Source organism: Corvus kubaryi, unplaced genomic scaffold (genome assembly GCF_017639235.1).
Source record: "Corvus kubaryi isolate FWS band 111438036 unplaced genomic scaffold, C.kubaryi_AGA036_p1.0 65354, whole genome shotgun sequence".
Lineage (NCBI taxonomy): Eukaryota > Metazoa > Chordata > Aves > Passeriformes > Corvidae > Corvus > Corvus kubaryi.
Window position 1 is genome coordinate 52,672 of NW_024581935.1, and position 27,409 is coordinate 80,080.

A 27,409-nucleotide genomic window follows, 5' to 3' on the forward strand; every position below is an offset into this window, starting at 1 on the left:
CTTACTGCTTTTAGGGTATATACACAGCGTGTGTCTCTTCACCTACGTCTCACCCAGTGATTATGGGACCATCAGCCACAACCCACCCCATTCCAGCCATTTGCATTTATCAGGTATGTGGTAAGTGCTAGGAAGTGTCTGTGGAAGAAGCTACATTCCAGGTATCTTCATGTTTCCTTCTTATTTGCTAGAACTCCCTAAAGTTAACAATTTAACCAGACTGACTCATGGACCTTTTTGCACAGCTGCTGCATTTCCATTTCCTGTATTAAGCCCTGTCTAACTGAAATAGTGGAGTGACGTGATATTTCAAAGCAAACCAATCTCTGTAAGGCTCTTTACCCTAAGCTGTGTCATTTTTGTTTCAAGGCAAACAGTTGTACCCGAGGTGTTAAATGTGCCTGTCAGTTTCTTTAAAAGAAACTGCTGCATTCTGTCTGTGTGGGACATTGAGTCACGGAGATCTGCTTGAGGTGCTGCTGGCAAGCACAACACAAGAAGCAAGGCATAAGAGAAGTAACATGTAGGAAGTAAATCTGCCAGGAAAAAATCTAAAAAAAGTCACCTAGTTCTCATCAAGAGCTGGAGAAGTGAATCTGCAAGTGTGATTTTTGGTTCTTTTGTTCATTTTTTATAAGTAAAAGGGGACTGGTGTGTTTTAGCAATGGAGTTGCAGGCATAGATTAGTTGCAGTCCATCAGGGCTTTTGTGGTACTTGCCTCCTGGAACTTGACCCTGAGATGAGCTTGCAGTGCTCAGTAAGTACTACACCTTAGAAAATAATAAAAACTGGAAAGCCACAGTAGTAACACTTTTACCTTGGTTAGGACCGAGAAGCAGAGTATTGCTTCTGGCACCTATCTTTCCACCCCCCCAGAAAAGAAACCCAAACAAACAAAAAAAAAAGGTAACTGTTTTCCAGATGGAAAAGCAGGAATTGTAGAATGAGACTTGAAAAGTGCCAGGATTGAAAATGTGTTGAATAAAACCAATACTAATAGTAATAATTCTGCCCAATTAAATTGAAGTTGGAGTTTGAAGTTCAAATAGAAGCACAGACACTGGGATCATCTTTGACTGTTGAACAAGGTAAGAGATTTCTGGTCAACAGTTCAGAAAAGGAGGAATGCTGGGAGTAAGTTTACATTACATGGACAGAGTTGAGTGTGAGATTAATTTGGTTGACCTAACTTCCTAATTTTTCTGCTCAAAATACTTTACAATACTTTATGATGGAAGAGGTGGCAGTACAACAGGCTATGGTCGGCTGAATTTGGTCAGCTGGAAGTTTAAACAGCCTCAGAACTTGTTTATTTTTGGGAGGTGTTCACCAGAGAGCTCTTCAGGAGCACAAGCAAGAAGTGCTTGGCACTTGTCGCATGACAGTGAATGCTTGGCAACAGCAACCACAGAAACTGAACAAGGGAAAAGGCTTTGTCTAACCTAATTGTCTCTGCTAAACGGATTGGGAATTTTGTTGGTGAATCCTGTCAAATGCCATAAAATCGGCTTCTGTGTCGTCACGGGAGACAAGTTAGATTAGATTCTGGATATTAAACCATGTGAGCTTGGAGATAGTGGGTATCTGCCATGATGTGGCTCTTTACTAGAGGCATGTTCATTAAAGTATTCCTTTATTTGGCATTCTTTTAGTTACACCTGGATTCAGCTTTTTGAATAAACTGCATTTGAAAAACAGGGACATTATTTAGAATGACATGTATGCTGCAGCAGTATTTCAGGGAGTGTTACCCTCTAAAGAGCTGTAATTCAGATAATCCCATTTGCTATATGAAAATACATGTAATTTCTTCTCAGAAATGCAAACTGTCAGAAAACTGTCTTTATTTTTGGAGGTACTGGGGTGACCTTGGTGTGTTGTGTCACTAGAATTACACTTTCCTTGTTTTCTCATTAAGCAAGAATGTTTTTCATTAATAGTTTTGAACAGATACAACTCGGCTGCTCAAAATGAAGTATTACACATTTTCTGATACAAAGTGTTACTTTAAAGGCTTTCATCAAATCAAGGAAAGAGTTAATTTTCCACAGTTATTTTGAAAATCTATTGCAAGAGTTGTTTTGCTTGTTTTAAGAAACTTTAAATGATTGTGCTTTTAGTTATGCCTTGCTATTATAAATGTAGGAGATTTTCAGCTGTTACAAGTCTACATTTCAGTGCTGAAATCATTGAATATGAAATTGACAGCAAACTAACACGAATAAAACTGAATTTACACTTTTAAAATATTTTATCATACAGAAGCTGACATAGCCATACCATAGAAAACGAATTTTGACAGAGATGGTTTTAATACTATTCCCATTCTGAGCGCCTTTGAGTACTTCATTGGCGAAAGAAACAATACTGTAAATCTAAAAAACTGTCCAGGAAAACTTTTAACTTGGTTTCATACTTTTACTGAAGTATGTGTGTTCTAGCTTTTGCCTTTATAAGCATGTGTAGTGTTTCTAATCTTGATCCAATTGCATTTTTGCAGGACAATGCAAGCAAAAGCATTCATAACATTGAAAGTATGAGTCTCTGCAGAGGATCACAAAATAAAGGCTGGTCTGTGTTGAGTCCAGGATCATAGTAAAGGTTCCCAAGCTAGCTCAGAAGTTGTTCTCTCTACCCAGAGCTGCTAAATAGGACTTTGAAACAGTTTCTGGGCACCAGTGCAGTCCTGTCCCTGTGCTGTTCCGTGTATAGCTCCAGCGTGGTGCTGCCAGCATCATGGTTATCTTGGCAGAGCCTGACTAGGTCAGCAGTGATGGTTTGATAGATCAAAAATGTCTGATTGTAAGAAAACTGGGGGTGTTCAAGCAGCTCAGTGGTTAAACTTTAGGTGTAATTTAATAATTTTAGGGTGGAGAAGGGAGAACCAAAGAAAATATGTTGCTGTTTTGAAAAATATCAGCTGGAGTCTGTTAGATGTCAGAAGACAGAGCATAGAAACAAAGGTCATCTTATTTGATTCCTGTGAGTGTTGTATGTGTAGTACTGCTGATAATTCCTGATATGTGAATTGCTGACAGCTAGGAGAGAGAAGTGAGCACTGCGCTGCCTAAGGAGCTCTGTGTTAAAGCTCTGCAGACAGACACCTGGGAATCCAGCTTTGAAATACTTACACAAAACCACTACCAAAAATAGTCACTTCAGCCAAACCAGTGGTTTGTTTAGAATGACCTGAACACAGTAACCAGCAAGTCCTGAGTAACACCATGTAGAAGACAGCCCTGAAGGAGATTTCCTAGTGGTCTGAATGCAGTCTGCCATTGCAGGACAGCTTCCATACACATTTCCACAGTGAGCTGACCCTGGACAGGATGGGAACTGAGAGTGCTGCTGCTTTCCTCTACTCTGCCCTTTCTGCCATTTCCTTAGCTGATCATCTCTTCAGGTATCTTCAGGTAACGTCCTGCTGCTGCTCATGTCAGGTAATACCTGAACACAGAGGAAAGAATCACTACTTGCCCTGGCTTTATCTTTGGAGGAAGCACTGCTTTTGGGATGCAGGGGATAGTGGTGTAACAGCACAAGACTTCCTCCTTCAGCACAGACTCGGCAGCAGCCTTGTAAACAGAAGAATCAGCCCCACAGAGAGGTTGCTTCAGTGTTTATGTATGCCACTGTGTTTAAGGCAGTCATACATTTATATATGTGTGTATATTTGTACAAGCAGAAGACAAAACACACAGAGACTTTTTACTGGAGATTAGTGTGCTCCTCCTGATGTTCTGTGGTCAGTAGGATTTTTAAAAAGAGCAGAAATTGAAAGGCCAATGAAAAGTGTTGTTAATTAAACGTGGAAGGTGCTGTCCTTGTTTGGACTGTCTGTTAATGGTATGAAAGCCCTGGTAAAGAGCTTAGCTGGCCAGATTAAAATTAAAAAATTGTGTCAGTCCATCTGCTAGCTCCAAGGAGTCTACTTCGATCATCTTTTCTTGTTTCTTCACTAAAGCAGAATACTGTCTTTGAAAAGAACAGTGCCAGGATGTCTTGGTTGACTTTTTTTACCTAATGCTTTCTCCAAAGATAATGTGTGACGTCAAGACATTTCCAAGAAGGGCAATGCTCTTGGTTGGTTCAAGGCTACTGTAAAGACAACAGCTCTCTTGCTAAAAGGGATTGGGCTTTTTTGCTTTTATAATTTTTTTTTTTTATTACACAAATAAGTATGTTTGGCTTCATTTGGAAAATCTTTCTTTGCCTTCCGGGAATGATTAACACAGATCTTCAAATAGTTGCAGGTAATGCAGACATCTTTCTTACGTTCTCGTTTACAAATTTAACTATAGTAGTGTGTAGAATTAAAAATATCTCTCTGATTTAATTGTAACAAAGGGGGCTAATACAGAGAAATGTTTGGTCAAATCTGTGCTGTGATAGCAGTGTAAATATGGAATACTTTGAGTGATTGCCAGGTGGTATAACTGCACAATTGTCTTGTTTTGAGTATAGAAGTAGCTATAGGAGGCAATTTTTTTTCAACTTTGAGATGTTAAATACTGGTAATTTTTTTCAATTTTTATTTTCTTTATTAGTTTTGTATTAAATCTTAAAAAGTAAGGTTCCATCTTCTGCTTTTGGGCACTGAACATGTGTCAATTTGGGTAGAGATTGGGGGTTTACCTTAGTGACATTTTTAGATGTTCTTTTCTGCCTCTGATAGACCGTCTGGTGATTTTTGTGCAACAGTGCTCATTATTAATATACTATCAAATAGCCATGCCTTTCATCTTTCATAAAAGTCAAAGGTCTACTGACTTTGAAGTTGCAGAATAAACTCATAATCTGTGGGATGAGAAATGCCATAGAGTTATTACTATTCTTTCTCTAATAAATGGTTGGTTGTGATTGTTTTTCAGGCACGTTTTCCAAGGAAAAGGGGGAAAAAGTGAAAGAAGTTGAGCTAAATAATTTCAGATCAGCTAACTGTGAAGGATAGAAAATTAGACTGTCAGACTAAATCTCAATATACATGTTCTTACCTCAGCTGTTTCCTCAAGTTTCTTCTGGAATGATGTGGAACAACTAATATAAGAGGAAATTACAAAAAAACAAAACCAAAAAAGCCCCGCAAAACAACAAAAAAACAGATACAACAACAAAAAAACCCCAACATAAAGCTGATGAGCCTTTTTATTCCTCTTTTTTTTCCCCCTGCTCTAGAAGAGTAGGGACCTGCCTCAGTGATGAAAGGTTAACTGTCCTTTCAAGCAGCTTTCTTTTTGCAAGCTATAGAGATGGTTCTTGGGGAAAGAAAGTATGGAGTAGGATTATTTCTCTGTTTTACTTCTGGCCCTGAAAGCTTCTAAATACATATATATTTACAAATATAGTCCCATTGACCTCAGCCTAATGACAGAAGGGAAATTAAACACAAAGCAGTAGAATTCAAAGGGTTAGAGCCTTACACTATGTTACCATTTGATGGGATACTGTAAAGAGCTTAAGGTTGTTGATAACATCGCAGTCAGAGACAGGTTCTGTTAACAGAAAAAAGCACAGCAATGTCCTTCAGAGACTACAGAAGTGGAATGAAGATACTAATGATTGCATCATTATCTCATCAGAGAAATTTGTGTGGTTTTAATTTCACAGCAGAAGCTTATTCAGCTGCAGAAGGAGGACAGGCTGAAGAAGTTTCACCAGCCCCTCAGCTCAGTGACTGGCAGCTGGCAAACCCTTCTCTGCCTCCTGGGTTGAAAAAGCCTAACAGCATCATGGATGCTGAGCAGTTCCACAGGCATTTGCAGTTACGAAGGAAGCGGTCCATTCTGTTCCCCAGTGGAGTTAAGATCTGCCCTGATGAATCTGTTGAGCAGGCTATTGCCAACCATCTGAAGTATTTCAGGCTCAGAGGTAAGTACATCTCGTGGGTAATTGATAAGGAACATTCATTTATTAAAAAGTTTAATTAAACTTTTAAACATAGTAAATATCAGGCTGTAGGAAATACATTATTACTGGAAGAAACTTTTCTGTGATAATCTTGCTTATGAGAGCTGGTCTGGGCTAAAACCCACTGTCTGTCTACACTCATATAAGAACTCTTGGTCCCTGAAACCACATTGTTTACTAAAATAATCCTTTCTCAGAACAGTTTGAATGCTGAGAAAAACAGGTGCTATGTACAGAGTAACTAAATAGCAGAGTCTGTTGGGTTTATTTAGTGTTCTTAAAGTGCCAGTAGAATTCATTGAGGCATCAGTCAGAAGAGTCAAGTCACCTCAGCCACGTGACTTTTGGCTCTGGCTGGTTGTGTGAAATGCAGTGTGTTTTGTGTAGGAAGCCAACCTCTGTGTGTTGGGCTGTAGTATAATAGACAGGAAGCCTTTCTTTTAAAGTGTGGAAGTTGGTGTGACAGAGCTTTCTCTGAAGAGCTGCAGTATTCCCACTGACATCTTTCACCAGATGAAATACTACAGTAACATGATGTATTTCGAACCCTTCTGTCTGACGGCATTGGAATGGGGCATCACAGTCACACAGCACTTTCTGCTCTGTGTGTCTGTACTGCAGCATTCAAACAATCTGTCATTATCTTAACATGTTTGTACAAAACTGGCAAAATGACAAAGAGCTGCTGTCAGAGGAGAAGGAAGGGTGTTCAGAGACTCATGTTTGATGAGATTTGATTACCTATAGAGAAACTCTCACTGGTGACAGTTTATTTACTTAGACAAGTGAAAAACAATAGCAACCAGGAGTTGCTTAGTGTTTACATAAAAGTGAACATAAACAATGTATTTGGAGAACAAAGTGGAATTATATGGGGTTTTAGAGCATCATTCAAATATTAATTGGGCCCAGCTTGCAAGGGATGTTGACACTGATGATGATGCTGATGGTTTGACAGGCTTTGCCAGTTTCTCATTTCCACCCAATAGGACTCAACTGTTCTCTGTTTGCTCCAAATGAATCCACATATACCATGGGCTTTAACTTCAGTCACCCCTCACTTACCTGTGGTAGGGGTAGATTAGGGCAACACCAACTAAGCAAAAGTGTGAGTGATAATAAAGAAGAAAGAAATCTGTAAATTAGGTTGCAAAAGTATATTTAGGTCTTAATAATCCTAGGCTGAACCAAAAATCCACCTAGTCCATCTGTTTCCTTACTGGATTTAACAGCTTCCACAATCCACAAGGTTTCCTTGAGCAGAGAGGCTGTGACTACCCTTAGTGCTTTTAAGTTAAAACTTTTGAAAAAGATCTCTGAAAGGAGAAGAGGTGACTTTAATTAACAGCAAGGCATGCAAGGTCTGGTTCAAGCAATTTGTCATCTTCATTCTGTCAGCAGAAACTGCTGTTCCAGGAGTGTTGGGTGGTGTCTAATGATGTCTCGAGTAGGCACCTGAGGTGATGTAAGTTAGCGAAGAACTGTTTCCCATGGGAGAGACCTCACACTGGAGCAGGGGAAGAGTGTGAGGAGTCCTCCCCCTGAGGGGGAAGTAGTGGCAGAAACAGGCCCACTCCCCCATCCCCCTGCACCACTGCAGGTGAGGAGTTAGAGGAAACCAGGAGTGAAGTTAAGCCTGGGAAGAAGGGAGGTGAGGGGAAGGTGTTTCATGATTTGGCTTTATTTCTCGTTGTCCTGCTCAGATTTGATTGGTAATAAATTCAAGGAATATCCCCAAGTTGAGCCTGTCTTGACAGAATTTGGTGTGTGATCTCTCTCTGTCCTTACCTCAACCCAAGAGCCTTTTGTTACATTTTCTCTCCTTTGTCCAGCTGAAGAGGAGTGATAGAGCAGGATTGGTGGGTACTTGGTGTCTGAATTCAGTGTTACTGAGTTACATGCAAAGCTTCTAGTAGCCATCCAAATTGCCACAGTCCTCTGTCAACAAAATAATCCTAGGAAAAGGTGGGGTCACTGTTTAACACTCAGAGACCAGCCACTATGAGTGACTAGGAAAACAACTGACCCCAGAAGGGAATAAATATAAATGTACACAGAATCTGCTGATTTTTCAACCTCAGTGTGTATTTTTTAGAAACCTTTTTTAATTCCGTATATGTTGAAGTAAGAAATTACTTCAATATCAATATATACTTTCTCTGGAAAGGATGGTTTTAATATAGTCTATTCTTTCCTTGGTTTTGCCTTACTGCCAGCAGTGCAATGCCACTACCTTGGAAGGAAAGGTTGATTGCTATTTTGATCTAAAAGCTTGTTAGAAAATCAAAAAAGGTTTGCATGTGCTGCTTATCCAGGCTGTTTGTTCCATCTGTGTCAACCTCAGAAGCAAACAGGTGGGAATATAATTACCTGTCTGTAGCTCCTAGCTTTGTTTACTTTTGCTAGCTTGCAAAAGCCTCTCTAAGTGTTAAGAATGACGGATGAACATTCCTGTCATAGGCTTTAAGGAAGTGCTTATGTCATATTGCTGTAGGCTTAACAGTGTACAGCTTTTTGTTTTCTGACTACAACATCTGGATTGTTTGAGCCTTAAAAAGATACAAGATGAAGAATATGATAAATATAAGCCATTAAAAAATCAAAGTGGAACAAAATGTGGGGATCTGGAGAAAAATCAGTGTTTTCTAAAACAGCAGTATCACCCTTCAACATATGGAAGTCCAATTAATGGTATGATTATTCACTGGTGGTTTTATTACTGTGGTATTCAGAAGCACCAGCCTAGAACAGGGGTGGAGTTGTACTTGTTTTTCTACACCTGAAATCTAAAAGAAAAATTTCTGAAGTGCTGCTTTATTCTTACAGTCAATCACATGCAGAACAGAGTTTTGCAGTAGCAGATGATACTATTTTCACTCTTTTGAGACAAATCCTGGATTATGATTGTCTCTGTACTGCCCAGTCTCTGTATCTCTTGTAGCTGTATTTGGAGGTTACTGTTGTCTGATTTTCTATTTCATTTTTTTCAATATGGGGATGGAAATCAGTCATAGATGTTTACAGATTCGGTACTGTAGGCCTATGGGTTGGGTCTTAGGGTGTTTTTAACTGATGTCCTTTTAAATGGTGTAGTGTTATGGTTGCTGATGGAAGAGTCTTGTAAGTGTAATGGTGGTTCATGGCTAGACTGCTGTCACAAAGTGTGTCCAATGGGCAGCTGGAGATTCCACAAAAAAATGTTGTGGAAATCTAATAGTGGGATTTCAGACAGTGAGTGGTCTAGACATGATAATGTCTGTTATGATGTTCTTTGCTGCTGACAGGGAAATGGTAGCCCAAGCCACAGGTAAATTAAATTTATTATGTGAAAAATAGCCATGCCCACTCAGACCAAGTCTGTTGTGACCAGTCACTCTATGCAGACAATTCAGTGAAGCTCTCCATTCTCTGTTGTGAAAATTGTTGGTAGAGGATTGTAGTAGACTTAGAATTTGAATTAGCATGTAAAACAGAAACAATATAAGGATTACAAGATAGCATGCCTTGTACTGTTCACCTGTCTCATGCCTGTTAATTGGGTAAAACAAATGCTGCTGGATTTTGTCACCATGGCTCAGGGTAATATGCTTCTTTGCCACCTCTGAGATGTAATTACTCTGGTGGCTACCTTTCCTAGTTCTCTTTGCAATTTTTCCTACTGTGACCCTCTTTCTTAAACTATTCAGTGTATGCTCATGAGTACTTTTTGGTTTTGTGAGCACTGATCCTCTTTTCACATGAGTAGATCAGATGGTCTCTCTGCCAGAACTGTTCTTGTCAGCCAGAGCTTCAGATAAGCTGAACATCTAAGGACAGCTTTTACAGATACTGACCAAACAACGAAACAGATGGTATTGCAGTGGGCTGTACCTGATGAGACACATGGGCATTTCTGAACTTTGGAAAGAATTCCTGTTTCTCAGGAATTAAATTCTATGCATGACTGTAGTCCTTAGACTGGGCATAGCACTATGCTTGCTCATTTTCCCCTTTCTTCAGTCCCTTCAAATCTGTTTACTGAAACATTAGAAATAATGACGTTATTTTCTGCCTATGAACATAGTTAAGAGTAAAGTTTCAATTTGATACAGAAATCATAAATGTTACAAGTTATTCAGATCTTGCTAATGACGAAGGCAAAGAGCCAAAAGTCATAAAAACTACCTGGCTAAATAGAATACATTAAATAATGAATCTAGCTGGGTGAGCCTTTTTTCCCTGTTTCTGCCCCATCCCTGGCACATATTACTTATAGCTCATACTCAGCAATTAGTTTCTGAAGTTTATTTGTAGAAGGTCTGTCTCCCTCTATGTTTGAATTTTTAGATGCCAGCATATGCTTCTGAGAAACTTGACTTTTTCCATGAAGGACACTTGTTTGCACTGAAATATTATTGGTGAGAATAATTTATTTGCTAGATTTTAGTATGGTAATGTTCAAATCAAAAATCTTTCATGTGAATTAGCTAATTCACATTCAAGCCTTTTTCTGTTTAAACCCTTTGTTTCTTTTATGTATCTTTTAAGGGTTGCTTTAAGGGTGTTATAGGCCATAGACAGTAGCATTGCAGCAATAGATGAGTGATTTCTTTGCATGTGTGTATTAATTTAACAAAGCCTTTGCAGCAATGACCTCATAGGAGGTATCTGTCAGTGTGACTGTAGTCTTCATCAAACCCCTCTGCCATTAAGCTGTTCAGTTGTGCAGAAATTATTAGAGAGGAGGAGGAGTTGGTCTCATGTTGCCTCAAAATAGAATATTCAGCCTGATTCAGTGCTCCTAGTCACCATACACGGTTCAACTCTTAAGAAGCACTAATGAGATTTAATTGGGATTAAACTCCAGCACTGCCCACTTACACAAATGGCCAGAAAGCCACCCTACCCCCTACAGGGTGCTCAGTGCTGTCATGTGGTGCCTCTTCTGTTAACCTCAGAAATCCCTGAGCACACACTGAGTGTAATAGGCTAATTGTCTCCCGTTTGAGAGATCAATGCATCCCCAGTGGTACAGCTTGAGCCACAAGGATGCTGTATCAAGGATGCTCCACGTGTGTGAGGGGTAGCCAGGCTGGAGAATTTCAGAGCAAGAGAAAAGTCATTTAATTACATCACAGATCTTAGCTGGAGGTTTTGAAAACAGTGACGATGTCTTTAGGAAAAGATGCTTCAAATCAATTTTTTTTCACTCCTTCCTGCAGATTAGTAGGACTGAAAAGAGCTTGTGTCTGCCTATGAGGAATTTTTTGGGTTGAAACACAATTATCTTAAGCTTTTCAGGATATTGTCTATTATTTTTGAGTATTGCTTGAGCATAGACACTGCATTTGACGTAGATAAGCTCCCAAGGGCTGGGTGTTTCTGCTTTTGAAGCAGATATGCTGACAGACAATTCCCATTGGAATTGTCTTATGACATGTCTGGCTTTCTGAAGCAGCCTTTGAAACCCGCCTTGGCCTTTAAAGGTTAAAACATTGCTTACTTCAAGTGCCTGTGACACCTGGCTCAAGTAGAAGCTTGCACAAGGGCGTGGACCAAATGTGCTGATCTTTTAATTTTTTCCTACCTCCTCTTTCACCTGAAGATGATTATTTCAGTGATGAGTTAAGTGACTTCTAATTTGTGAAGCTTTTCAGGATGGGGAGTACATGGAAAATGTAGTATATGCATGCAAAATATACTTTGGAGACAAAATGCAGAACAAGCCATGTGATTTGCATTCTTGGTTTGAATTCTGGTTTATTGTGCTAGTCGGTTACATTTCTTCAGCATACCTGTTCTTTTTCCTGTAGTCAGCTGGACCTGATCATATCTCTTGTAGCAGGGAGCTTCTCTTTATCTCATAAACCTTCATTTTTTTTTTTTTAAACACTTGAATTCTTTGGTGGAAAATTGCAATGTAGCCGAAGGATCAACTAACATTAAAATACAAGTTAGTTATTACTGCAGCCATGGGATGAAGGAAGCAATTTTCCAGAGGAGCTTACCTTCCCACTCACATGTAGCTTCAAGACTCTTAGCTCACTGCCTTAAAAGATTGATCTCGATTTTATGATGCTTTTAATCAGTATTGTTTGCTGGGGATTAGAGGCCTCATCACAAATCCCGTCTCCTCCAGGGCCTGGTGTTGCTAATGCTGTCCCACACATCTGTGCGCTGTAGCGGGCTAGTGAAAGTTTGGTGTGAGATCCAGACATGAAGAGCAGCTCTTTGCATATGGCCCAAGGGCAGAGATGCTCTTCAGGTGGCAGTGGTAGTGCTGCTGGGTCTGCTCAGCAGTTCTTCCTCACGCTGGCAGGCCTGCCTGCTTGGTCGGCTTTTTAAGAATTTTGTAGCTAGTCTTAGAAAACTAAATCCCGGAAAGATCATAATGCAAAATGCAGCAGCTTCAATCATAATTCTGAATTATTGGGCTCCTGGCAATTTATTATAAGCTCTTATGCAGCAATTTTTTTTCCATTCTCTATCTCCTTTAAATGTTGTATATTTAAAAGTCAGAGTTGCATTTCTGCTTGAAAAGTTCAGTGGTCAACTGTTTGGTCCCCCCTGACTCTCATTTTGTTTCAATTTCTGTTTAGGTTTCAAGGAGTTGCTATTTTAAATCTTAGTCAAATTTGCTTAATTTATTGTCAGCATATCCGTATAATGTATTTGACACAGACACTGGCAAGTTTCTGGAAGGACAGAAAGGAAAGATAGTAAATTATTTTAAAAAGTAAGTTATAGTTATTTCCTGAATCTTCCAGTTAAGTCCTGTTTGACTTTGGTTTTGTGCCTCCAACTTTTGTCTACAGAGTCTCAGAATGCTTAAAATCTAGTTAATGAAAAACATGTTTTTCTTTATGGGAGTTATCAAGAATTTGTTGTAAGAAACTCTGAAAAACCTCCCTCACCTACAGATAGCTGAAAACCCATCACAGGGTGTGCTTACCTTCAAGTTAAAAGAAGGGTGATCACACTTACTAGCCAACTTGAATGCATTGTGAGGGTGGTGTCTTTTCAGTTCCCTGGGTGGCCACATCAAGTCAAGGTAAGAATCGGCTCCCTTTTCGACTTTGCAGAAGGAGAGGTGGAAGATAAATTGTGCTTGTCTCTTTCTTTATATGTCTGTGATTTGAACCACACTGAATAAATTGTATTGTTCTGTCTCTATGCTCGGAATGGCAACTCTCTTCTAACTGTGAAACAATGAAAATATTTATGAGAAAGAAAGAAAAAGAACAATTTTGTTTCACTCTTTCTTTGCATTTACTCTTGAGCACCCTATAAGTAAGCACATCTGAGGCTGGTTCTTGTGATGAACACTTACAGCCTGGATTTTTTATCCTGCAGAGCAATCCCCTGCTTTACGAACTGGCCAGCTGGAATAAGCAAGACAGTGACAAGACAGACTGTGTGTCAACAAGGTTGCAGGGTGATTGTGTTGGCAAGCTGCTCACCATGGCTGAGGGTATGGTTTCCTGGACAGGGCTAACAGAAGTGTTCAAATGGCGGTTGTGGCAGATGTGTGCTTGGAGTTTTTTATCTGTCCTCATGTGTCAGAACTAACACACTCTCAGACTCTGTGGAGGGAAGAGAATACAGAAGGAATTTGCACTATGTTGTCCAACTTGTTGCTCACCTCAGTGGAAACAGCTAGATAGGAGAGGCTAGAGAGGACAAAATGTGACTGCTTATCCATATCTCATTTCTTCCTTTTGCAGAATACATGGCTGTGGTGACAGCTTAGATCTAATTAATGGGCTTGGAGCCCACAGATGTCACAAAGCCTTTGGGGCTGGAATTCAGTGGGGTGTCTAATTCCAAATGAAAGGACACACAGAAAATCCTTAATCTATTGGGAGCTGATTGGAACAACTGTTTGTATGGTAGCAGCTTGTATTCAGGCAAGACACTGTCTCATCACATTTATTTTAAACTTGTTTAAGAGCATTAAGGAAAACTGTATTCAATTACTTGCAACTGGGAAGCCAGTCCTTTGCCTGTTGGCATTTGAAAACCAAAGCATTAGACAGTGTCCCTGGAATGTATTTGCAAGCTATTGCTATAGCTTCAGTCGTTACTGAGAGTCTGCTGAGGATTTATCCCAGCCACAGGAAGTAATCTCATTGTGGGATCATTGCTGTACAACGCGGCACCTGGAGTGAAAGATCCAGAATGTAGGATATAAGTACCACCAAAAGAAATGTGAGCAAGGGATATTCCTTAGTGTAGGCTTCTGGATTTGAAACTAGACTTCAGTTTTTTACTGGGTGCCTAGCTCTTACGAGTGGGATGGTAGGGAGAATACTATAGATGTTATTTTGCTTCAGGAAGCTTATTAGTACTCCAGCAGGAACCAGAAATCCCGGAGCAGGATTATGGCTTCATTGCCTGAGGTCTGTGCAGAAGTCGGATGGAAATGTGGTCCCTGCCTCAAAGGGTTTGCAAGTGTAGCTTGAGGGGGGGATGTGAGATGGTGCATGGATGTTTGTCAATTTGTCTGTTTGTTTCTGTTTAATAGAGATGCGTAAGTGAAACTGATTGGAAACGTGGACAATACTTTCCAAATGACTGTGTCTTACAGATAAAGTTAACTGCCTAGATGCTGGAGGGGTGCTAGAACAGTAACATCCTACTGACAGTTAATAATGAAGAGTTTGGGGACTTTATTTTTTTCTGGTCACACATACCGGATGAGCTACAATGCTAATCTCCATGTCATAAAGCTGTTGGGAGTGTGGCATGGACATGAGAAATGTCTTTGTATTTGCAGAGTTCCACAACAGAGAAATGGTCTCAACTGCTCTGATGAACTGAAATGCAGGGTGGAAAAAAAAACTTCTTCTGCATGGTGCCATCCAGTATGCCAGAGTCAGCTAAGCTTTAAGGGTGCTGCTGCATAGGAAACAGTTCCTTAAGGCTGTTATTTGTAAAGCCTTTGCATTTAAGAAAAATGTCCATGTCTTGGTTGAATGAAAATATTTCCATATGTGATCTATGTGTTTTTTACATATGTACATTTAAACAACTTTGGAATTTGGAAAAAAAAGTATCGAGAAGAAATAACAGCAAGGTACTGGGTTTGGCAGCCCAGAGCTAATTTTAAAGCTGATTGAAGAAAATGACTTCCTGAAGATAGATTTAGTCTCCTGTAAGGGCTTGCTTGTGATGTCAGGACTTTCCTGGAATGCAAAGCATTCCTCTGCTGAACTGTCTGCATAAGTAGTGAAATCAGATTAAGGTCAAAAAGCAGGTTTGTCCACTACTACTTCAGGATGGCATTTGGTGTAAATTATTTTGAGAGTTTGCCTTTTAATGTTGCTGTCTTCCAGGACACAAGGGAAATCCTATAAATCTTTCTCTCTTTGAGTTATGCTGGGTCACAGAGTTGTCCTTGCTTGAGCATCATGTGACCAACTGCTCTGAGTGGCAAAAAGAGTTTGTGCAAGGTTGGGAGGTTAAAGAAGACAGTGTAGTGTATGATATTAAACCTTAATTCTCAGGCTGACTGTTCAGAGCTGTCCAGTTCTTTCTCAGTGAACACCTACAGTACAGTTAGAGCTTGACTTCTTTCTTACTGTATTATTTTGAGTCATCATTCTGCCCTGTTTTTTGAATTATGAGTGCAATTGTAGTTTCTGAAACACATTTTAAATTCTGTGTAAAGGTGAGTCCAAAGGAATTGTAACTGACTGAGCCTACTAAACTTTGATCAGTGCCAATATCTTTCTTACAACTTAAGCTCCACCTCTACTTCCTGTGAGGACATTTGCCATACTATTTTGGTTTTCTAGGTTTTCTAAAAATTTGATTCATTGATCAAAGGGCAGTTTCACTCACTGGAAATACTGTTCTTGATGATTGTTAAGAGACAAGTGCTTTCTCATGTTCTCTTATTTTTATCTTAAATTTTCTTTAATTATTTCTGTTTAAAAAGTCAGGGGTAGAGGTAGTATGAGTGTGGAAGATCCATTATGTCTTCATTTCAGTCCCTTCAATGCTTTCCATATTTCCATGTAGATGTCAGGTCACTGTGTTCTATGTGTTAAAGTGCTGATAAGCTTGCAACACTGGGACAATAATATCCTGGCCACTCGTGCCACAGAAGCACTCCTGTTGTACTAACACCAGACTTTTCTTGTGCCTTCAGTGTGCCAGGAAACAGTCTGGGAGGTCTTCAAGACATTCTGGGACAGACTGCCGGAGCGTGAAGAGTATAATGCCTGGATGAGCCTGTGTGAGGAAGGAATAATGAGCATCTTTGAAATGGGCACCAACTTCAGTCAGTCTGAGGAGCACCGGAGCCTGATCATGAAGGTGGGTGCAACACCTGCTTGGAGTGTCCTCATGGGCAAGGGCATCATGTCCTACTGCAACATGCAACTTTGACATATCACATTTGGCAGTAATGGACAGAGCCCTTAAAAGAGACAGGTGTGGGTATTCCAGCTCGAGGATCTGTAGTTCTGAGATCAGTTCCAAAACAATGCTGTGGGTGATCCAATGGAGGGAAAAGCAGCAGTGATGAAGAGAATGTTGTCTTCAGTAGATGTGCTCCTGACAAGTAGATGGTGTCCAGATCCATGATGTGAGTCAGGTTGTGGTGCATTTAGCAGCCTTCCTGCTCTGAGCTGCACACTGAGGTGCCTTCAGCCCAAATGGCACTCAGGAGCAGGAAGTTCCGAGCTGTAGTTCTGATGCTACCAAGCCCTGTGGCATAATTGCCTGTTTAATGTTCTACAGGTTTGTGATGTCTGTGTATTGCTGCCTGACTGAAATGAGTGTAGTTGTAAATAAAAAAACTTCGGTGTCCTATGAAGGCAATAAATAACATTAGGTAACTCACCATGGGAAGTTGCAGGTTAAAATCAGTGTACAAGTGTAAAACAAGTCAATAAAAAAATGCTGAATATCTTAGTATCTTTTCTGTTGATTCAAGTTTATTTTAGCTTGAAGAAAACAAAAGAAACATGTCAAACTAAAAAAGCCTGTCTCAAATGAAATACAAAGATGTGTTTTCAGGAGTTTGTGAATTTTAAAATTAAGTGCTTAACTTTGTATTCATCTAAGATACAGTAGATATCTTAATTTCTCCGGATAAAAACCTTCTTAAAATGTATGGTGGCTTATGGATCTTCTTTATGATCACTTTTGCAAGTTAATGAATGGTAAGTCTTAAATGTGCAACCCCATAGAATCAGTAATGTTCAGTCAGTGTGGATGCGCTGACTTTTTCCTCTCTTCCTCTTTTATTGCACTTCTATGCTAGGAATGTGCACTAAGGAACGTGAATATGGAGACTGTTGTGGATCATGGAGACAAGTTTTTTTTCCTGAGCCTGCATGTTAGTCTTCCCAGGTGATGCTAGCCAAAGTTTGCTTCTGTGAAGTCTGATGATGCTGTTGCCCCTAGAAGACTTTGCAAAAGGATGGAGAGAAATAAAATTAATGTGATTTTTTTTTTTTTTTTAATGCACACAGCGCATGCAACTGTTTTATGTAAAATTTTGGCAATGAGATGATCTATAGTGGGAATTTATTAAAAGAAATCAAAATAACTCTTGGAAACGGGTTGATGCATCTAACTTCACACTGCTGCTCTCCTATTTTGGGTATGGCTCTGCAGCATTACGGTGGAGTCAGCTAAAGTGCTCTGTGTTTGGCCTTTTCAGAAGGTTTACATATAATTTAGGTTTCCTTTCTCCTGTAGATGGATATATTCCCTTCAGCACTGCAATATTCTGGAAAAAGCACTTTTCATTCTTCTATTTTCTTTCAGCACAATTGGTAAAAGGTGATGGTTCTTGGGCTGATTTGATAATAGATTAGTCTGTGGTAAGAGGGACAGAATGCTGGCACCTCTGTACTCCACAAAATGTCACAAATCTGTCAGGTGACTTTTTTTTAAATAAAAAGCTGAACTCTGTTTAACTTTGAACCAAAGACTGAAGGCAAGAGCACTCTATTCTATCCCCCAATCAGTCACTGTCAAAAGATCCAATGACCTATTTTTAAATGAATAGGTCAGAGAGTGGATTTAATTGCTAGCTCTAGTACTGACTCACCTTTCTCATATGTTCTTGTGCGCAAAATTCTTGTCAGAGTGTGAAACCTTTTTAAAGCAGCAGTGAGAATGTTAAGTCCAAACAGATGTAGTGGATACATCTCTACTTTTAAGAACATCCTTCTTGCTGCTGGTTGCTTGCCCCAGTCTAATGTGGTGGTAAGAACTGGGGTTTAGCCTGTGGGACCAAACACCCTTCTAAAGCCCTGTGTCCTACCCTCTTGTTCTTTCCACTCTCACCAGCTAAGAGGACCAAGTTGCATGGTCAAGCCTTTCCATTACTTGTGGGATTTTGTTTCCCTCTCATTACGCCATGTTCATTCATTTGGTTGCTGTCAGCTGTTGCTATTTTTTTCCCCATTCCTTAGGTTTGACCTCTAAAGCACTGAGCACTTCTCACCAAAGGGCTGCTGTCGTTTCACTGCGTGCACAGCACTCTGTAGTGGCCAGGTGTGATACATCTAATAGGCCACACTCTCTTGCTTAAAAGGAAGATTCACTTTTCCAGTGGTTTTTTTTGTTTGACCATTACACTCCTCATTAAATACCACTTGTTTCTAATATTCCTCTGCTCTCCAATGTCTAAAATCATCTGTGGTTAATTTCAAGAGTTTAGTTTAGAGCCTTCAGTGATAAAAGTAATTCTGTTTTTCTTTTGGTATATATTGGCTGTTACTGCCATAGCATTGCTCTGCTGCCTCTTTTGTATGGGCATGTTGGCAGTTTCTGGCAGTCTTATTTCAAAGTGTCTTTTTGTATTGCTTTTTGGTAGATTGCAACACGAAATTTAATTTTTAGAAATGCTGCATGTCCTGAATTTTCCCCTTCTCTCTCAAAAGAAGTCCAGGGTATCTGAAAATTAGGCAAACTAAATCTGTGGGGTTTGCTTTCAATAAACAATAATTCAGCAAACTGATTGCTTTCATGCTGTTTATGTAGTAGTGGGGAGGAAGGTCTGTTATGAGCAGTGTAATTAAATGCAATCTTATTAGCCTTCCTCCTTGTTTTTTTCTTAACCTTTCCTCTAAACCCCAGTAATCACTGTCACACATCCACAGATGCTGCAATGTCTGGTCCAACCTAACTTAGTTCATGCAGATAAAAATTCTCTTTCTCTTAACATACTTTCTTACTGGATATCAGCTGGAGCTTAGACCAGCTGATCTCAGCTTTCATGCTTCTTTTTTTTGTGTTGGAGATGTGAGGTGTGTCTCTGTGGGTTTCCCTGTAATATCTGTATATACATGCATGTGCATGTGCTAATACAGAATGTATATACTAAATTACCTGAGTTTCTTATAGCAGATCACCTGCCAGATTTTCAGGAGGAGCAGGTGGACATACTCGTGCCAGGCATAAAAATGGTTTTAAATATCCTTTTTTTTTCCCCCTTGAATTTTCCATTTTAATTTATGTTAACTGACAGTACTTTACATAGGAAGAACACTATCTGAACTAATTTCTTTGGCTATTAAGTAGATTTACAAAGTGTGAGATTGTTAACCTCTCTTTTCAATTCCTGATGGAAATGCAAATGGAGAAGGTAATTCCAGTCCATAGGGTGGGGTTTTTTCAGTATAAATCTTCATGTAAAGCTTCCTTCCTACAAATTAATTTGGTTTGTGTTCCTTACTGTGTAGCTGTATTTCAGTGGGGAGTAAAACCATGCTCCATAGAATGTCCTCATTCATCCCATTCTGCAATTTGAGACAAGTATGTTTGGAATTCCACTATTGCCAAATTTGCCCTGACTCTGCCCTGTGATTTTGGCCATGTTCCCACTTGTGCTAGGCAATTTTTGGAAAATCCAAGTGAGGAGAAATGCAAGCAAATTTAATACTGGTTTCCCAAGAACAATGGGTAACTTGCTGTGAGATTGAAGCACTGCTGCCAAGCACCACAACCTGTGTGTTCACAGGAGAATTTACAGCTGGCATATGGTATACTTTGTTAGATACCCACATAGCTGCTGGGCACACTTTTTGGCTTTATAAATTACTGAAATAATGCAGCAGTTTTGGAGCAGTTGGTTGAACTGTTTTGACACTGTTGTCCTGCAAGTAGCCTTTTGCACAAGTTGCATCAGAAGATGCCGCACTGAACATTTAAGTGTGGAGGAATAAAGCTAAAAGAACCACGGGTGTGAAAAATATGGAGTGGTAGTAAGAATAAAGATATCTTCAAGAGGTTTAAAAAAAGGAGATCTACAGTCAAGCACATCTTTGTGCAGTCTGTGGTACTTTAAAAAACCCAGAGCCATAAACCCACAACTTGCAGAATATACTGCAATCACTGAGCTTCTGTTGAAAGATACTGGTGAGTGTCTTTCACCCTGTAGCCACCTTGCCAATACCTTGATTGCTTCCATTCTTTAATGGAAACTCAGGTGAATTCAAATTGACTAGAAGTATAAATGCTCACATAATTAAACCCAGTATCAGATCTTGTTATGAATAGAATCCATAAATGTATCGCAATTAGAAGAGGAGGGAAAAAATACAATTCCTTCCTATGGAATATATTAAAAAGAAACCCTGTTACTAAGTCATGTTTCAAATTTTTTTACTTTGAATTTTTTTCTTTAGCCTGACATAGTACAACAGAAAACAAGTAAATAGAACAGAAGTGCATGTTGAACTTCTGCTGGTTTGTAATGGAAACTTTATTATAGAATGTGGCTGTCACACAGGCTGACATTTTGCAGCTGGCCTTTGGCTGTGGGGAAAGAAACATGTCAGTGGTTTTCTTGGGTGATTACTAAGAGCAATTTTACAGCCTCTTGTTTAATACCCTTATCAAACAGAATATATTTTATTTAGCAAAGCAAGTAGAATGACTGCAGAACAAAAAAGTGACAGTCAAAATGTAGAATATATTTGGTATTTCTGTGCAGTTGTCAAGTTCCTGCTGGCACACGAGGATCTCTGAACTCCATGATTCTTCAGCCATTTGTTATTTGTGGCAGTCTCAGACCCCTTATTTCCAAATGGGAGAAAAGACCTTAGTAAACAGGGGAAATGTAGATCATGCTGAGGAGGAAGCTTCCTTCTGGAGCAGAAGACATGAGTCAGTGCCATGCCCACTGCTTAACCCTGGTTTCTGTCTGCTGCTTCCCGTGTGAGGATGAAGTACAGCTCAGCAGTACCTGCCACTGGGAAGGCCTGCAGGATCTAGACTGTGTGAATTATCAGTTTGGTGGATATCTTGAAAGAGGTCTGATACTATTCCTTGATGGGTAGAGAGAACCTAAACTCCTGATGGTCCTACTTCCCTGTGTAATTGCCACACGTCTTGTTAAGTCATGGTGGGCTGAGATAATTGTTGTGACCTTTCTGTTCATCAAAGCAGTTAAAACAAGCAAAGATGCTTTCTGACTTGCATGACTTTGGCATTGTTCTTTTGGTCAGTTATATTGGGGCCATTTTTAATTCATAAAAATCCTGAAACTTGATGTTTTACCAATCCTGGAGAATTCAGGAAATTTAGGTTTGGCCAAGAGTCTCTAATTTGAATTTGAAGGTAGGTAGACCTTCATCTTTCTAGGCTGTATCTCCTTCCCAAGTCCATAGCAAAAAGCAGCTTAAAGCCTGATACTTCAGGGCTTTCAGTGTAAAGTTTTGTCTGCATCCTGCATTTCCAGTGTGGGCATGTAATGCATGTCACAATTTCTATTTCTCCAGATTTCAATCAAATTTCAGAAAATAAAGTTTTAAGGAGACATTGTTCCTTACAGGTCTGATGACAATCTACAATGCCAAGACGTTGGGAAAAGCTGTTATGAGAAATGAAGCATTAAAAGAACCCATGTAACTTAATCTGTTGAGCAGATACTCAGCCATACCTGCTGAGGGCTCCCATACAATCCCATGTCCATAACTAAGCATATCTGAGAGTGTTGGGCAGATGGGATGGGACAACAGGAATTAGGTTATGAATCCTTTCCAAAGGAAGCAGGTCTGTGGGATTTTTTTTGGTTGCTGGTGAGAGGGAAATTTGTGCCCTGCCCACTCTGGTGGGTCTGAGAGCCAAGAGTTAAGCTGAGACTTAGTGTGGAAAGGAGTCTGTAGCAGAGCTTTGCCTGAGAATCAAAAGGCAGACAATTTCCCCAGGAATCCCCAAGACTGTGATGGGAGGTGCTAACCTATCGAAAGGCAACTTGAAAAGTTCCTGGGACAAGATACAAACCCTTCAATGGTGTTGACTCCGCAGTACTTTTATAAAGTATTGACTTTCCAGCCCCTGAGCAGCTCTATTTGCTTCAGTGTGTTTGCAGCACGAACTGCTCAGTGAGAGATTAGTGTAAAAGGGCAGAAGGCAAACCTGCCCGAGGATGTCTGAATGGGTAGTGTAACAAAACACCTTCTTAGTACGCTGAAATGGGTACTTAACAATGTACAATAAATGATTCTGCCTGAATTCTAAAAGCTGTGTTTGAAAGTGGGATGTAGCATCCCAATGATATGAATTACTTGGAACCACTTACTCCCAGTGCTGTAGTTTGAATACCTCACAGAAGCAGATTATTTTGTCTTCCTCAGGTTCCTGTGGAAGTCCTCTTCTGCTGTCTCTCCTCTTCCCCTTTTCGGTGACCTTCCTTGCTAACCATTGCCTTTCTCTGTTTACTTAAATGTCCTAACCACACTTTACATTTTTTTCTTTGCACAGAACACTTCCTTTTGTTTCTTCTCAATCTGGAAAAATCCAGATCACATCTGCTCTTTCACATCCCCCATCCCCTCGTATGGATGCAAAAAAACATTTTTCAATTGCCCTCCTTTGAGCCATGTCAGATTTCCTTCACCCTTTTTCTTATACATGCACTTGCTGTTCTCCTATTGACTTTCATTCTTTGCATTACAAGTTTTAGCCTCCTCTAGCTTAAAAAGAAAACCCCTCCACCTTTGCCATATATATCTATATCTATATATATCTAGATATAGATATCTCTAGCCTTCATTTCAAGTTGCACCTAGTTGAAACAATATCTGTTCCACTAAGCTGCTCCTGCTATCTCTCCTCTTACTCACTGTAGACTGTATTTTTACCTTACCTGCCAGGGATGTGCCTCAAAGCACTGCTTCCTATTCTGGCCTTTCTCTATGGCTTCAATTCTGGACATTGCCATCCATTTCCTTGAATTGTGCCCAGTGCTGTGGCCTTGTCTTCAAGGGAGCTCTGCCACGCACCATGGTGGGGAATCAGGATAGGCAGATAGAGAATCATTTCCAGTTGTATCACTTTCCTGTTGTAAATGATGTGTATAGGTGGGTTAAATCAAATATGCTTGGTACAGTACTACACAGATGGGATTAAATTAATATGGGATTATTTCAGATCTCCTTGGCATCTCCTCTGTCTTTTTTTCCTGCCTGGGATTACCCTCAGGATGCTTTGTCTTCTATGCATAATGATAGTCTCTTAGGATCAGGCAAGAATGTCCTATAATTGCTTTTCTGCAAGCTCATGAGTTGACAGAAGCTCCTCTGGTTGGTAGCATATGTGATTTGTGGTATTGCGGTAGCCTGTGTTTAACACATTTGTAGTAATGCACAATAACTTTGCATTATGTAAAAGTAACTGTTGAGAAAGGGGAGCACTACAGCAACTGACACAAAACTCAGCTCCCAGCACTAGAAGAATTGGTACAACAATGATGTCAGGGACGGTCTTGGTTCAAGTATTCAAAAGCTAAAGATTTTAAACAATCTTTGCAGGTCCATGTGCAGTAGGTAAATTTCTATCTCCATCTGAATGAAGGAACTGAGTCAGAGAGGTGAGGTGTTTTGGCAAAGGCTATTCTGTCCTAAGTGATTAAAGAAGCCAGTATTAGAACTCTAGAGCCCTTGGCTTCTAATTAGGGGGAAAAGTTGATGTTTGCCATGGAGTTCAAATATATCATCGCTTGCCCACCCCAGGCTGGAAAGCAAATTAAACATTTGAGAGAGAGGAAGACAGTCACGCTACAAACTATTGCAGACCATGCTAGTTTAGCAATAGGGGGTGCTAGTTTACTATGAAATTGGATGAGAACTTAGTAATTTGATGCCTTATTAAAAATGTGGGTGTGGAGATTGTGTAGGGTTTCTTATTCTAGGCTTTGGCCATTAAAATAATAATTTGACATTTCAGGTTTGGTTCTTATAAGTTCTCATTATAATTTGTTGAATAGATGACTTGGAAATAGCAAGGCATATTGGTTAAGTCCAGGGACCCAGACTCAGGGAACTTGGGAGCCACCAGCTCCTCAGACTGCCCTGCAATAGAGTTTTGGCCCAGGCAACCCCCACTGGGGCGCCCCTATTCCTTTGCTCTAGGAAGTGGTCAGAGCTGAATATACAGGCACTGTACAGACCAGCATAATGACACCTTAAAAAAACCACCCAAAGTCCAACACAGCCTTAGTGGCCTCAAGTTAGTTTTCACTGTAGACTACCTGGTTTCTTTGTCACTTAAAACTAGTCTTGCTGTGTCTTAGTTTTTCATACTAAAGGATCTCCAAATGCTTCATTAAATGGAGTTGTACAAGAAATGTTGGTCAAAGAACATGCTGAAAAGTAAACTGACTGAAATTAGTATTTTGGCAAGCCCTGCTCAGGCTGATATCCAAGCTGTCTGCCATTCTAGCTGTGACCGTAATGTCCATGTGTCCTACAAAGAAGAGAAGGGTAGTCACTGACATGGCCCAAATCAATAACAGCTGAGTTTCTACACTTTCCTAGAAACACAGGTGAAGAGAATGAGCAGGCCAACCTGCTCAAAAAGTCTCTTTTGCCTTTTCAACCCTCTTTCACAAGAAGCATCAGGATAGCTTAGAGTGACCATCCTTAGGTCACTGAATATAAATGGCTGTTCTTCAGAGGAGCTTGCAAAGTGGAAATAGTATGTTTAAAGCTAATTGTAATTTAATTTCAAAGGTGATACCTGAGTTGATCCACTTTGTGTTGTTTTTACTGAAAAATATACCTGCATTGATTACATAAAGAAAGCCAGCCCAATAAGCAGTCCACCAAACCATCCCTTTTTGCCCCTCTAAAGCAGAGAAGCAGAAATTTTGTGGATGGACAATAATTTTCTGTAAGTATTTGATACTGTCTTTACACTGGTACAGCAGCAGGATACAGCATTATTTCTCAGCAGCTGTCATGCTGCAAACTGCTCAGGACCTCCTCCACTTCTTGTAGTATTCCTCACAGAGCCTTCTCTGACTCTCCTCAAGAACTAATGGCACTAATACCATGAGAACTTTGAGGAAAAAATGTGAACTGTGTGGCCCTTCTTAGTCTTTTTGAAAAAGAATTGCACATGAAAAAACATCATCCCTGCCACTTGTATAACCATAAACAAAGTCATCAGATTAATCATGCTCTGGTACTTTAAGCTGTAACTTTACTTTCAAACAATGGTTTTAAATATATAGACAAGTAGCAGAAGTAATACTGAATTTCTGAAGACTGCTTCCTTAAAAGGTTTTTCTTGTTGGCCTCCTCTAAGGTGGGAGATTGTTGTACCTGCAGAACACTACAGGAAATGCAGAAATGTAGAGCAACTCTAACAAACCTAATGCTCTTTACACTGTCTGACGTTGAGTTTCAGTTGTATTTTGACAATGTCAAATGTATTTCCTCTTCAGCAGGGACTTTGTTAATAAATTTTGAACTTAACAAATGACAGTACAGAGAATAGAATTATTTCAGCATACAGAAGGAAATAAAGTGATATAAACTGCATTTCAATTTCTTTCACCTTATATTACTCAAATATATTTTGGATTTGTTTGTTTGCTTTCCAGAAACTGTCCTATACAAAGGAAGCAATGGGGAGGTGAGTATCTGTATTCTCCTTGTGTTTTATTCTCTCTGGAGATAACAGGCCAAGACATTTTGTAACCTTTTCTCTCTTTTTCTTGTCAGTTCCTGCACTGATTGGTCATGTGGGTAAGTAATTTTCCCTTTCAAAAGGCTTCTGATAGGTAGATTCTCTGGTTCTTGCTGCTGCTGGCATTGATTTGTGCACTGAAGATGAACAAGATTCATCTTTGTTCAAAAGGACATACAGAAAAGTTTGGTGGAGAAATCCGGTGGTTCTTGCATGTGAACCTCTGTCCTGGCATGGTTGGCATGCTCAAAATATCTCAGCCAGTCTGAGGCTTGTACTTCTGCTTAAGTGTGTCATCACCTTCTTGGCTGTCAGGCTGCCAGGCACAGACACAGGCTATTTACCTGAAGAGGTTTTATGAGGGAAATCTGTTTTGGGAAAGAGATGTGTCCATAGTTACTTGTGTTAGTGTTCTGGTTGTCTTGAACACCTTTCCCAAAAGCTTTCAGGTAGTCCTGGTTATCATCACTAAAACAATAAGGAAATGTAATATTTTGAAATGCTGTTTTTAAAGAATTTCAAGAGAAACACAGTTACAAGGGAATTGGTTGCTTGGGCTCCTCATACTTTTAACAAGGCAATAAAACTGAAAACTAGTCTGATTTGTGGCTTCTTTGTACCAAAGCAAACCTGAACTTGACCTGTTATCTTCGTGTCTTTTATTGAACTGAAAACAAGTTCAAATCATTATTATTATTGCTCCATTGCTACTCAGAACTTAATCTGAACTGTTATTTTTAGGGTAATTCAAACGCAAACAATCTGATGCTGAACTCCTGTGAAAAACTGGCAGGTTCAATTCCCTGCTTTAAAGGCCACATAAAGCTATGATAAATACAACTAATTAAAATACTGGGAAGAGTTATCATTTAACAGACTTCTTAGGAAAGCCCCCAATGTCCCAAATTAGGTATCCTCATAGTGATCTCATAACCACAGCATTTATTAAAAGTAATAATGTGAACTGATAATGGCAAAAATGATTCCTAAAAGGTTGCTGCCTCTCTGTCCTGTGGAGCTGAGTGCTCCTTTGACAAGAGCACTCCCTGAAGCTTCCAAGTCAGCTAGACAGTGTACATGTGTTCTGAAGAAGTTTGTTTGGAAACCTACTGCATCCCTCTGTGTGATCATTGAGGAAATCTAGTAAATGTAGAAATGCATGAGGCATTGGAGTCAATGCTAATGAACCTAGAGTCTGCATGCACTGGGCTGAGCAAAGGAACAGTGCAAAAAGCCCAACTGTTGCTCGAAAGGTGGATCAGAGTGATTAATGTTGTACTTGTCAAAAAACCATCTTATGAAGTGTTTTGTGGCAATATTAAAGGGGTTGCAGTAGACTATTGGGAAACTTTACCAAATTCAGTTCACTGTGGGGCTGTGCTGCATCTGTCTCAAAAATACACTGCTTTTATTTCAGTATTTATTGCTTCAGACTGTTTATAGCTTTAGGGTGGGATCTTTGTTATTGCCATCAGTTTAAACTTTAGGTTTACTGTATCTTTTCCTCTATAATTTGTTGTTTGTCTTGTGCTTGGAATTGGCAGTGTTTTATAATAAAGAGAGTGATACAGGACTGAAGCA

The 27,409-nt window shown here is 39.7% G+C and overlaps 1 protein-coding gene across 6 annotated transcripts in view; it reads left to right on the top strand.

The window, feature by feature from the left end:
* The first annotated feature begins 3,890 nt into the window (after positions 1–3,890).
* The window catches only part of LOC121673312 (interphotoreceptor matrix proteoglycan 2-like), a 57,065-nt gene continuing 33,546 nt past the window's right edge, over positions 3,891–27,409 (top strand). For 2 of the 6 annotated variants that reach the window (XM_042046515.1, XM_042046517.1), the window contains exons 1-5: positions 3,892–4,254; positions 5,609–5,869; positions 16,041–16,207; positions 25,743–25,774; positions 25,864–25,887. In XM_042046515.1, coding sequence (XP_041902449.1) covers positions 4,182–4,254; positions 5,609–5,869; positions 16,041–16,207; positions 25,743–25,774; positions 25,864–25,887 — 557 coding nt within the window. In that variant the 5' untranslated portion in view covers positions 3,892–4,181. Of the gene's footprint in view, positions 4,255–5,608; positions 5,870–16,040; positions 16,208–25,742; positions 25,775–25,863; positions 25,888–27,409 lie in introns of all 6 variants that reach the window. The other 4 variants (XM_042046519.1, XM_042046518.1, XR_006019175.1 and 1 more) reach the window with 3 other exon arrangements.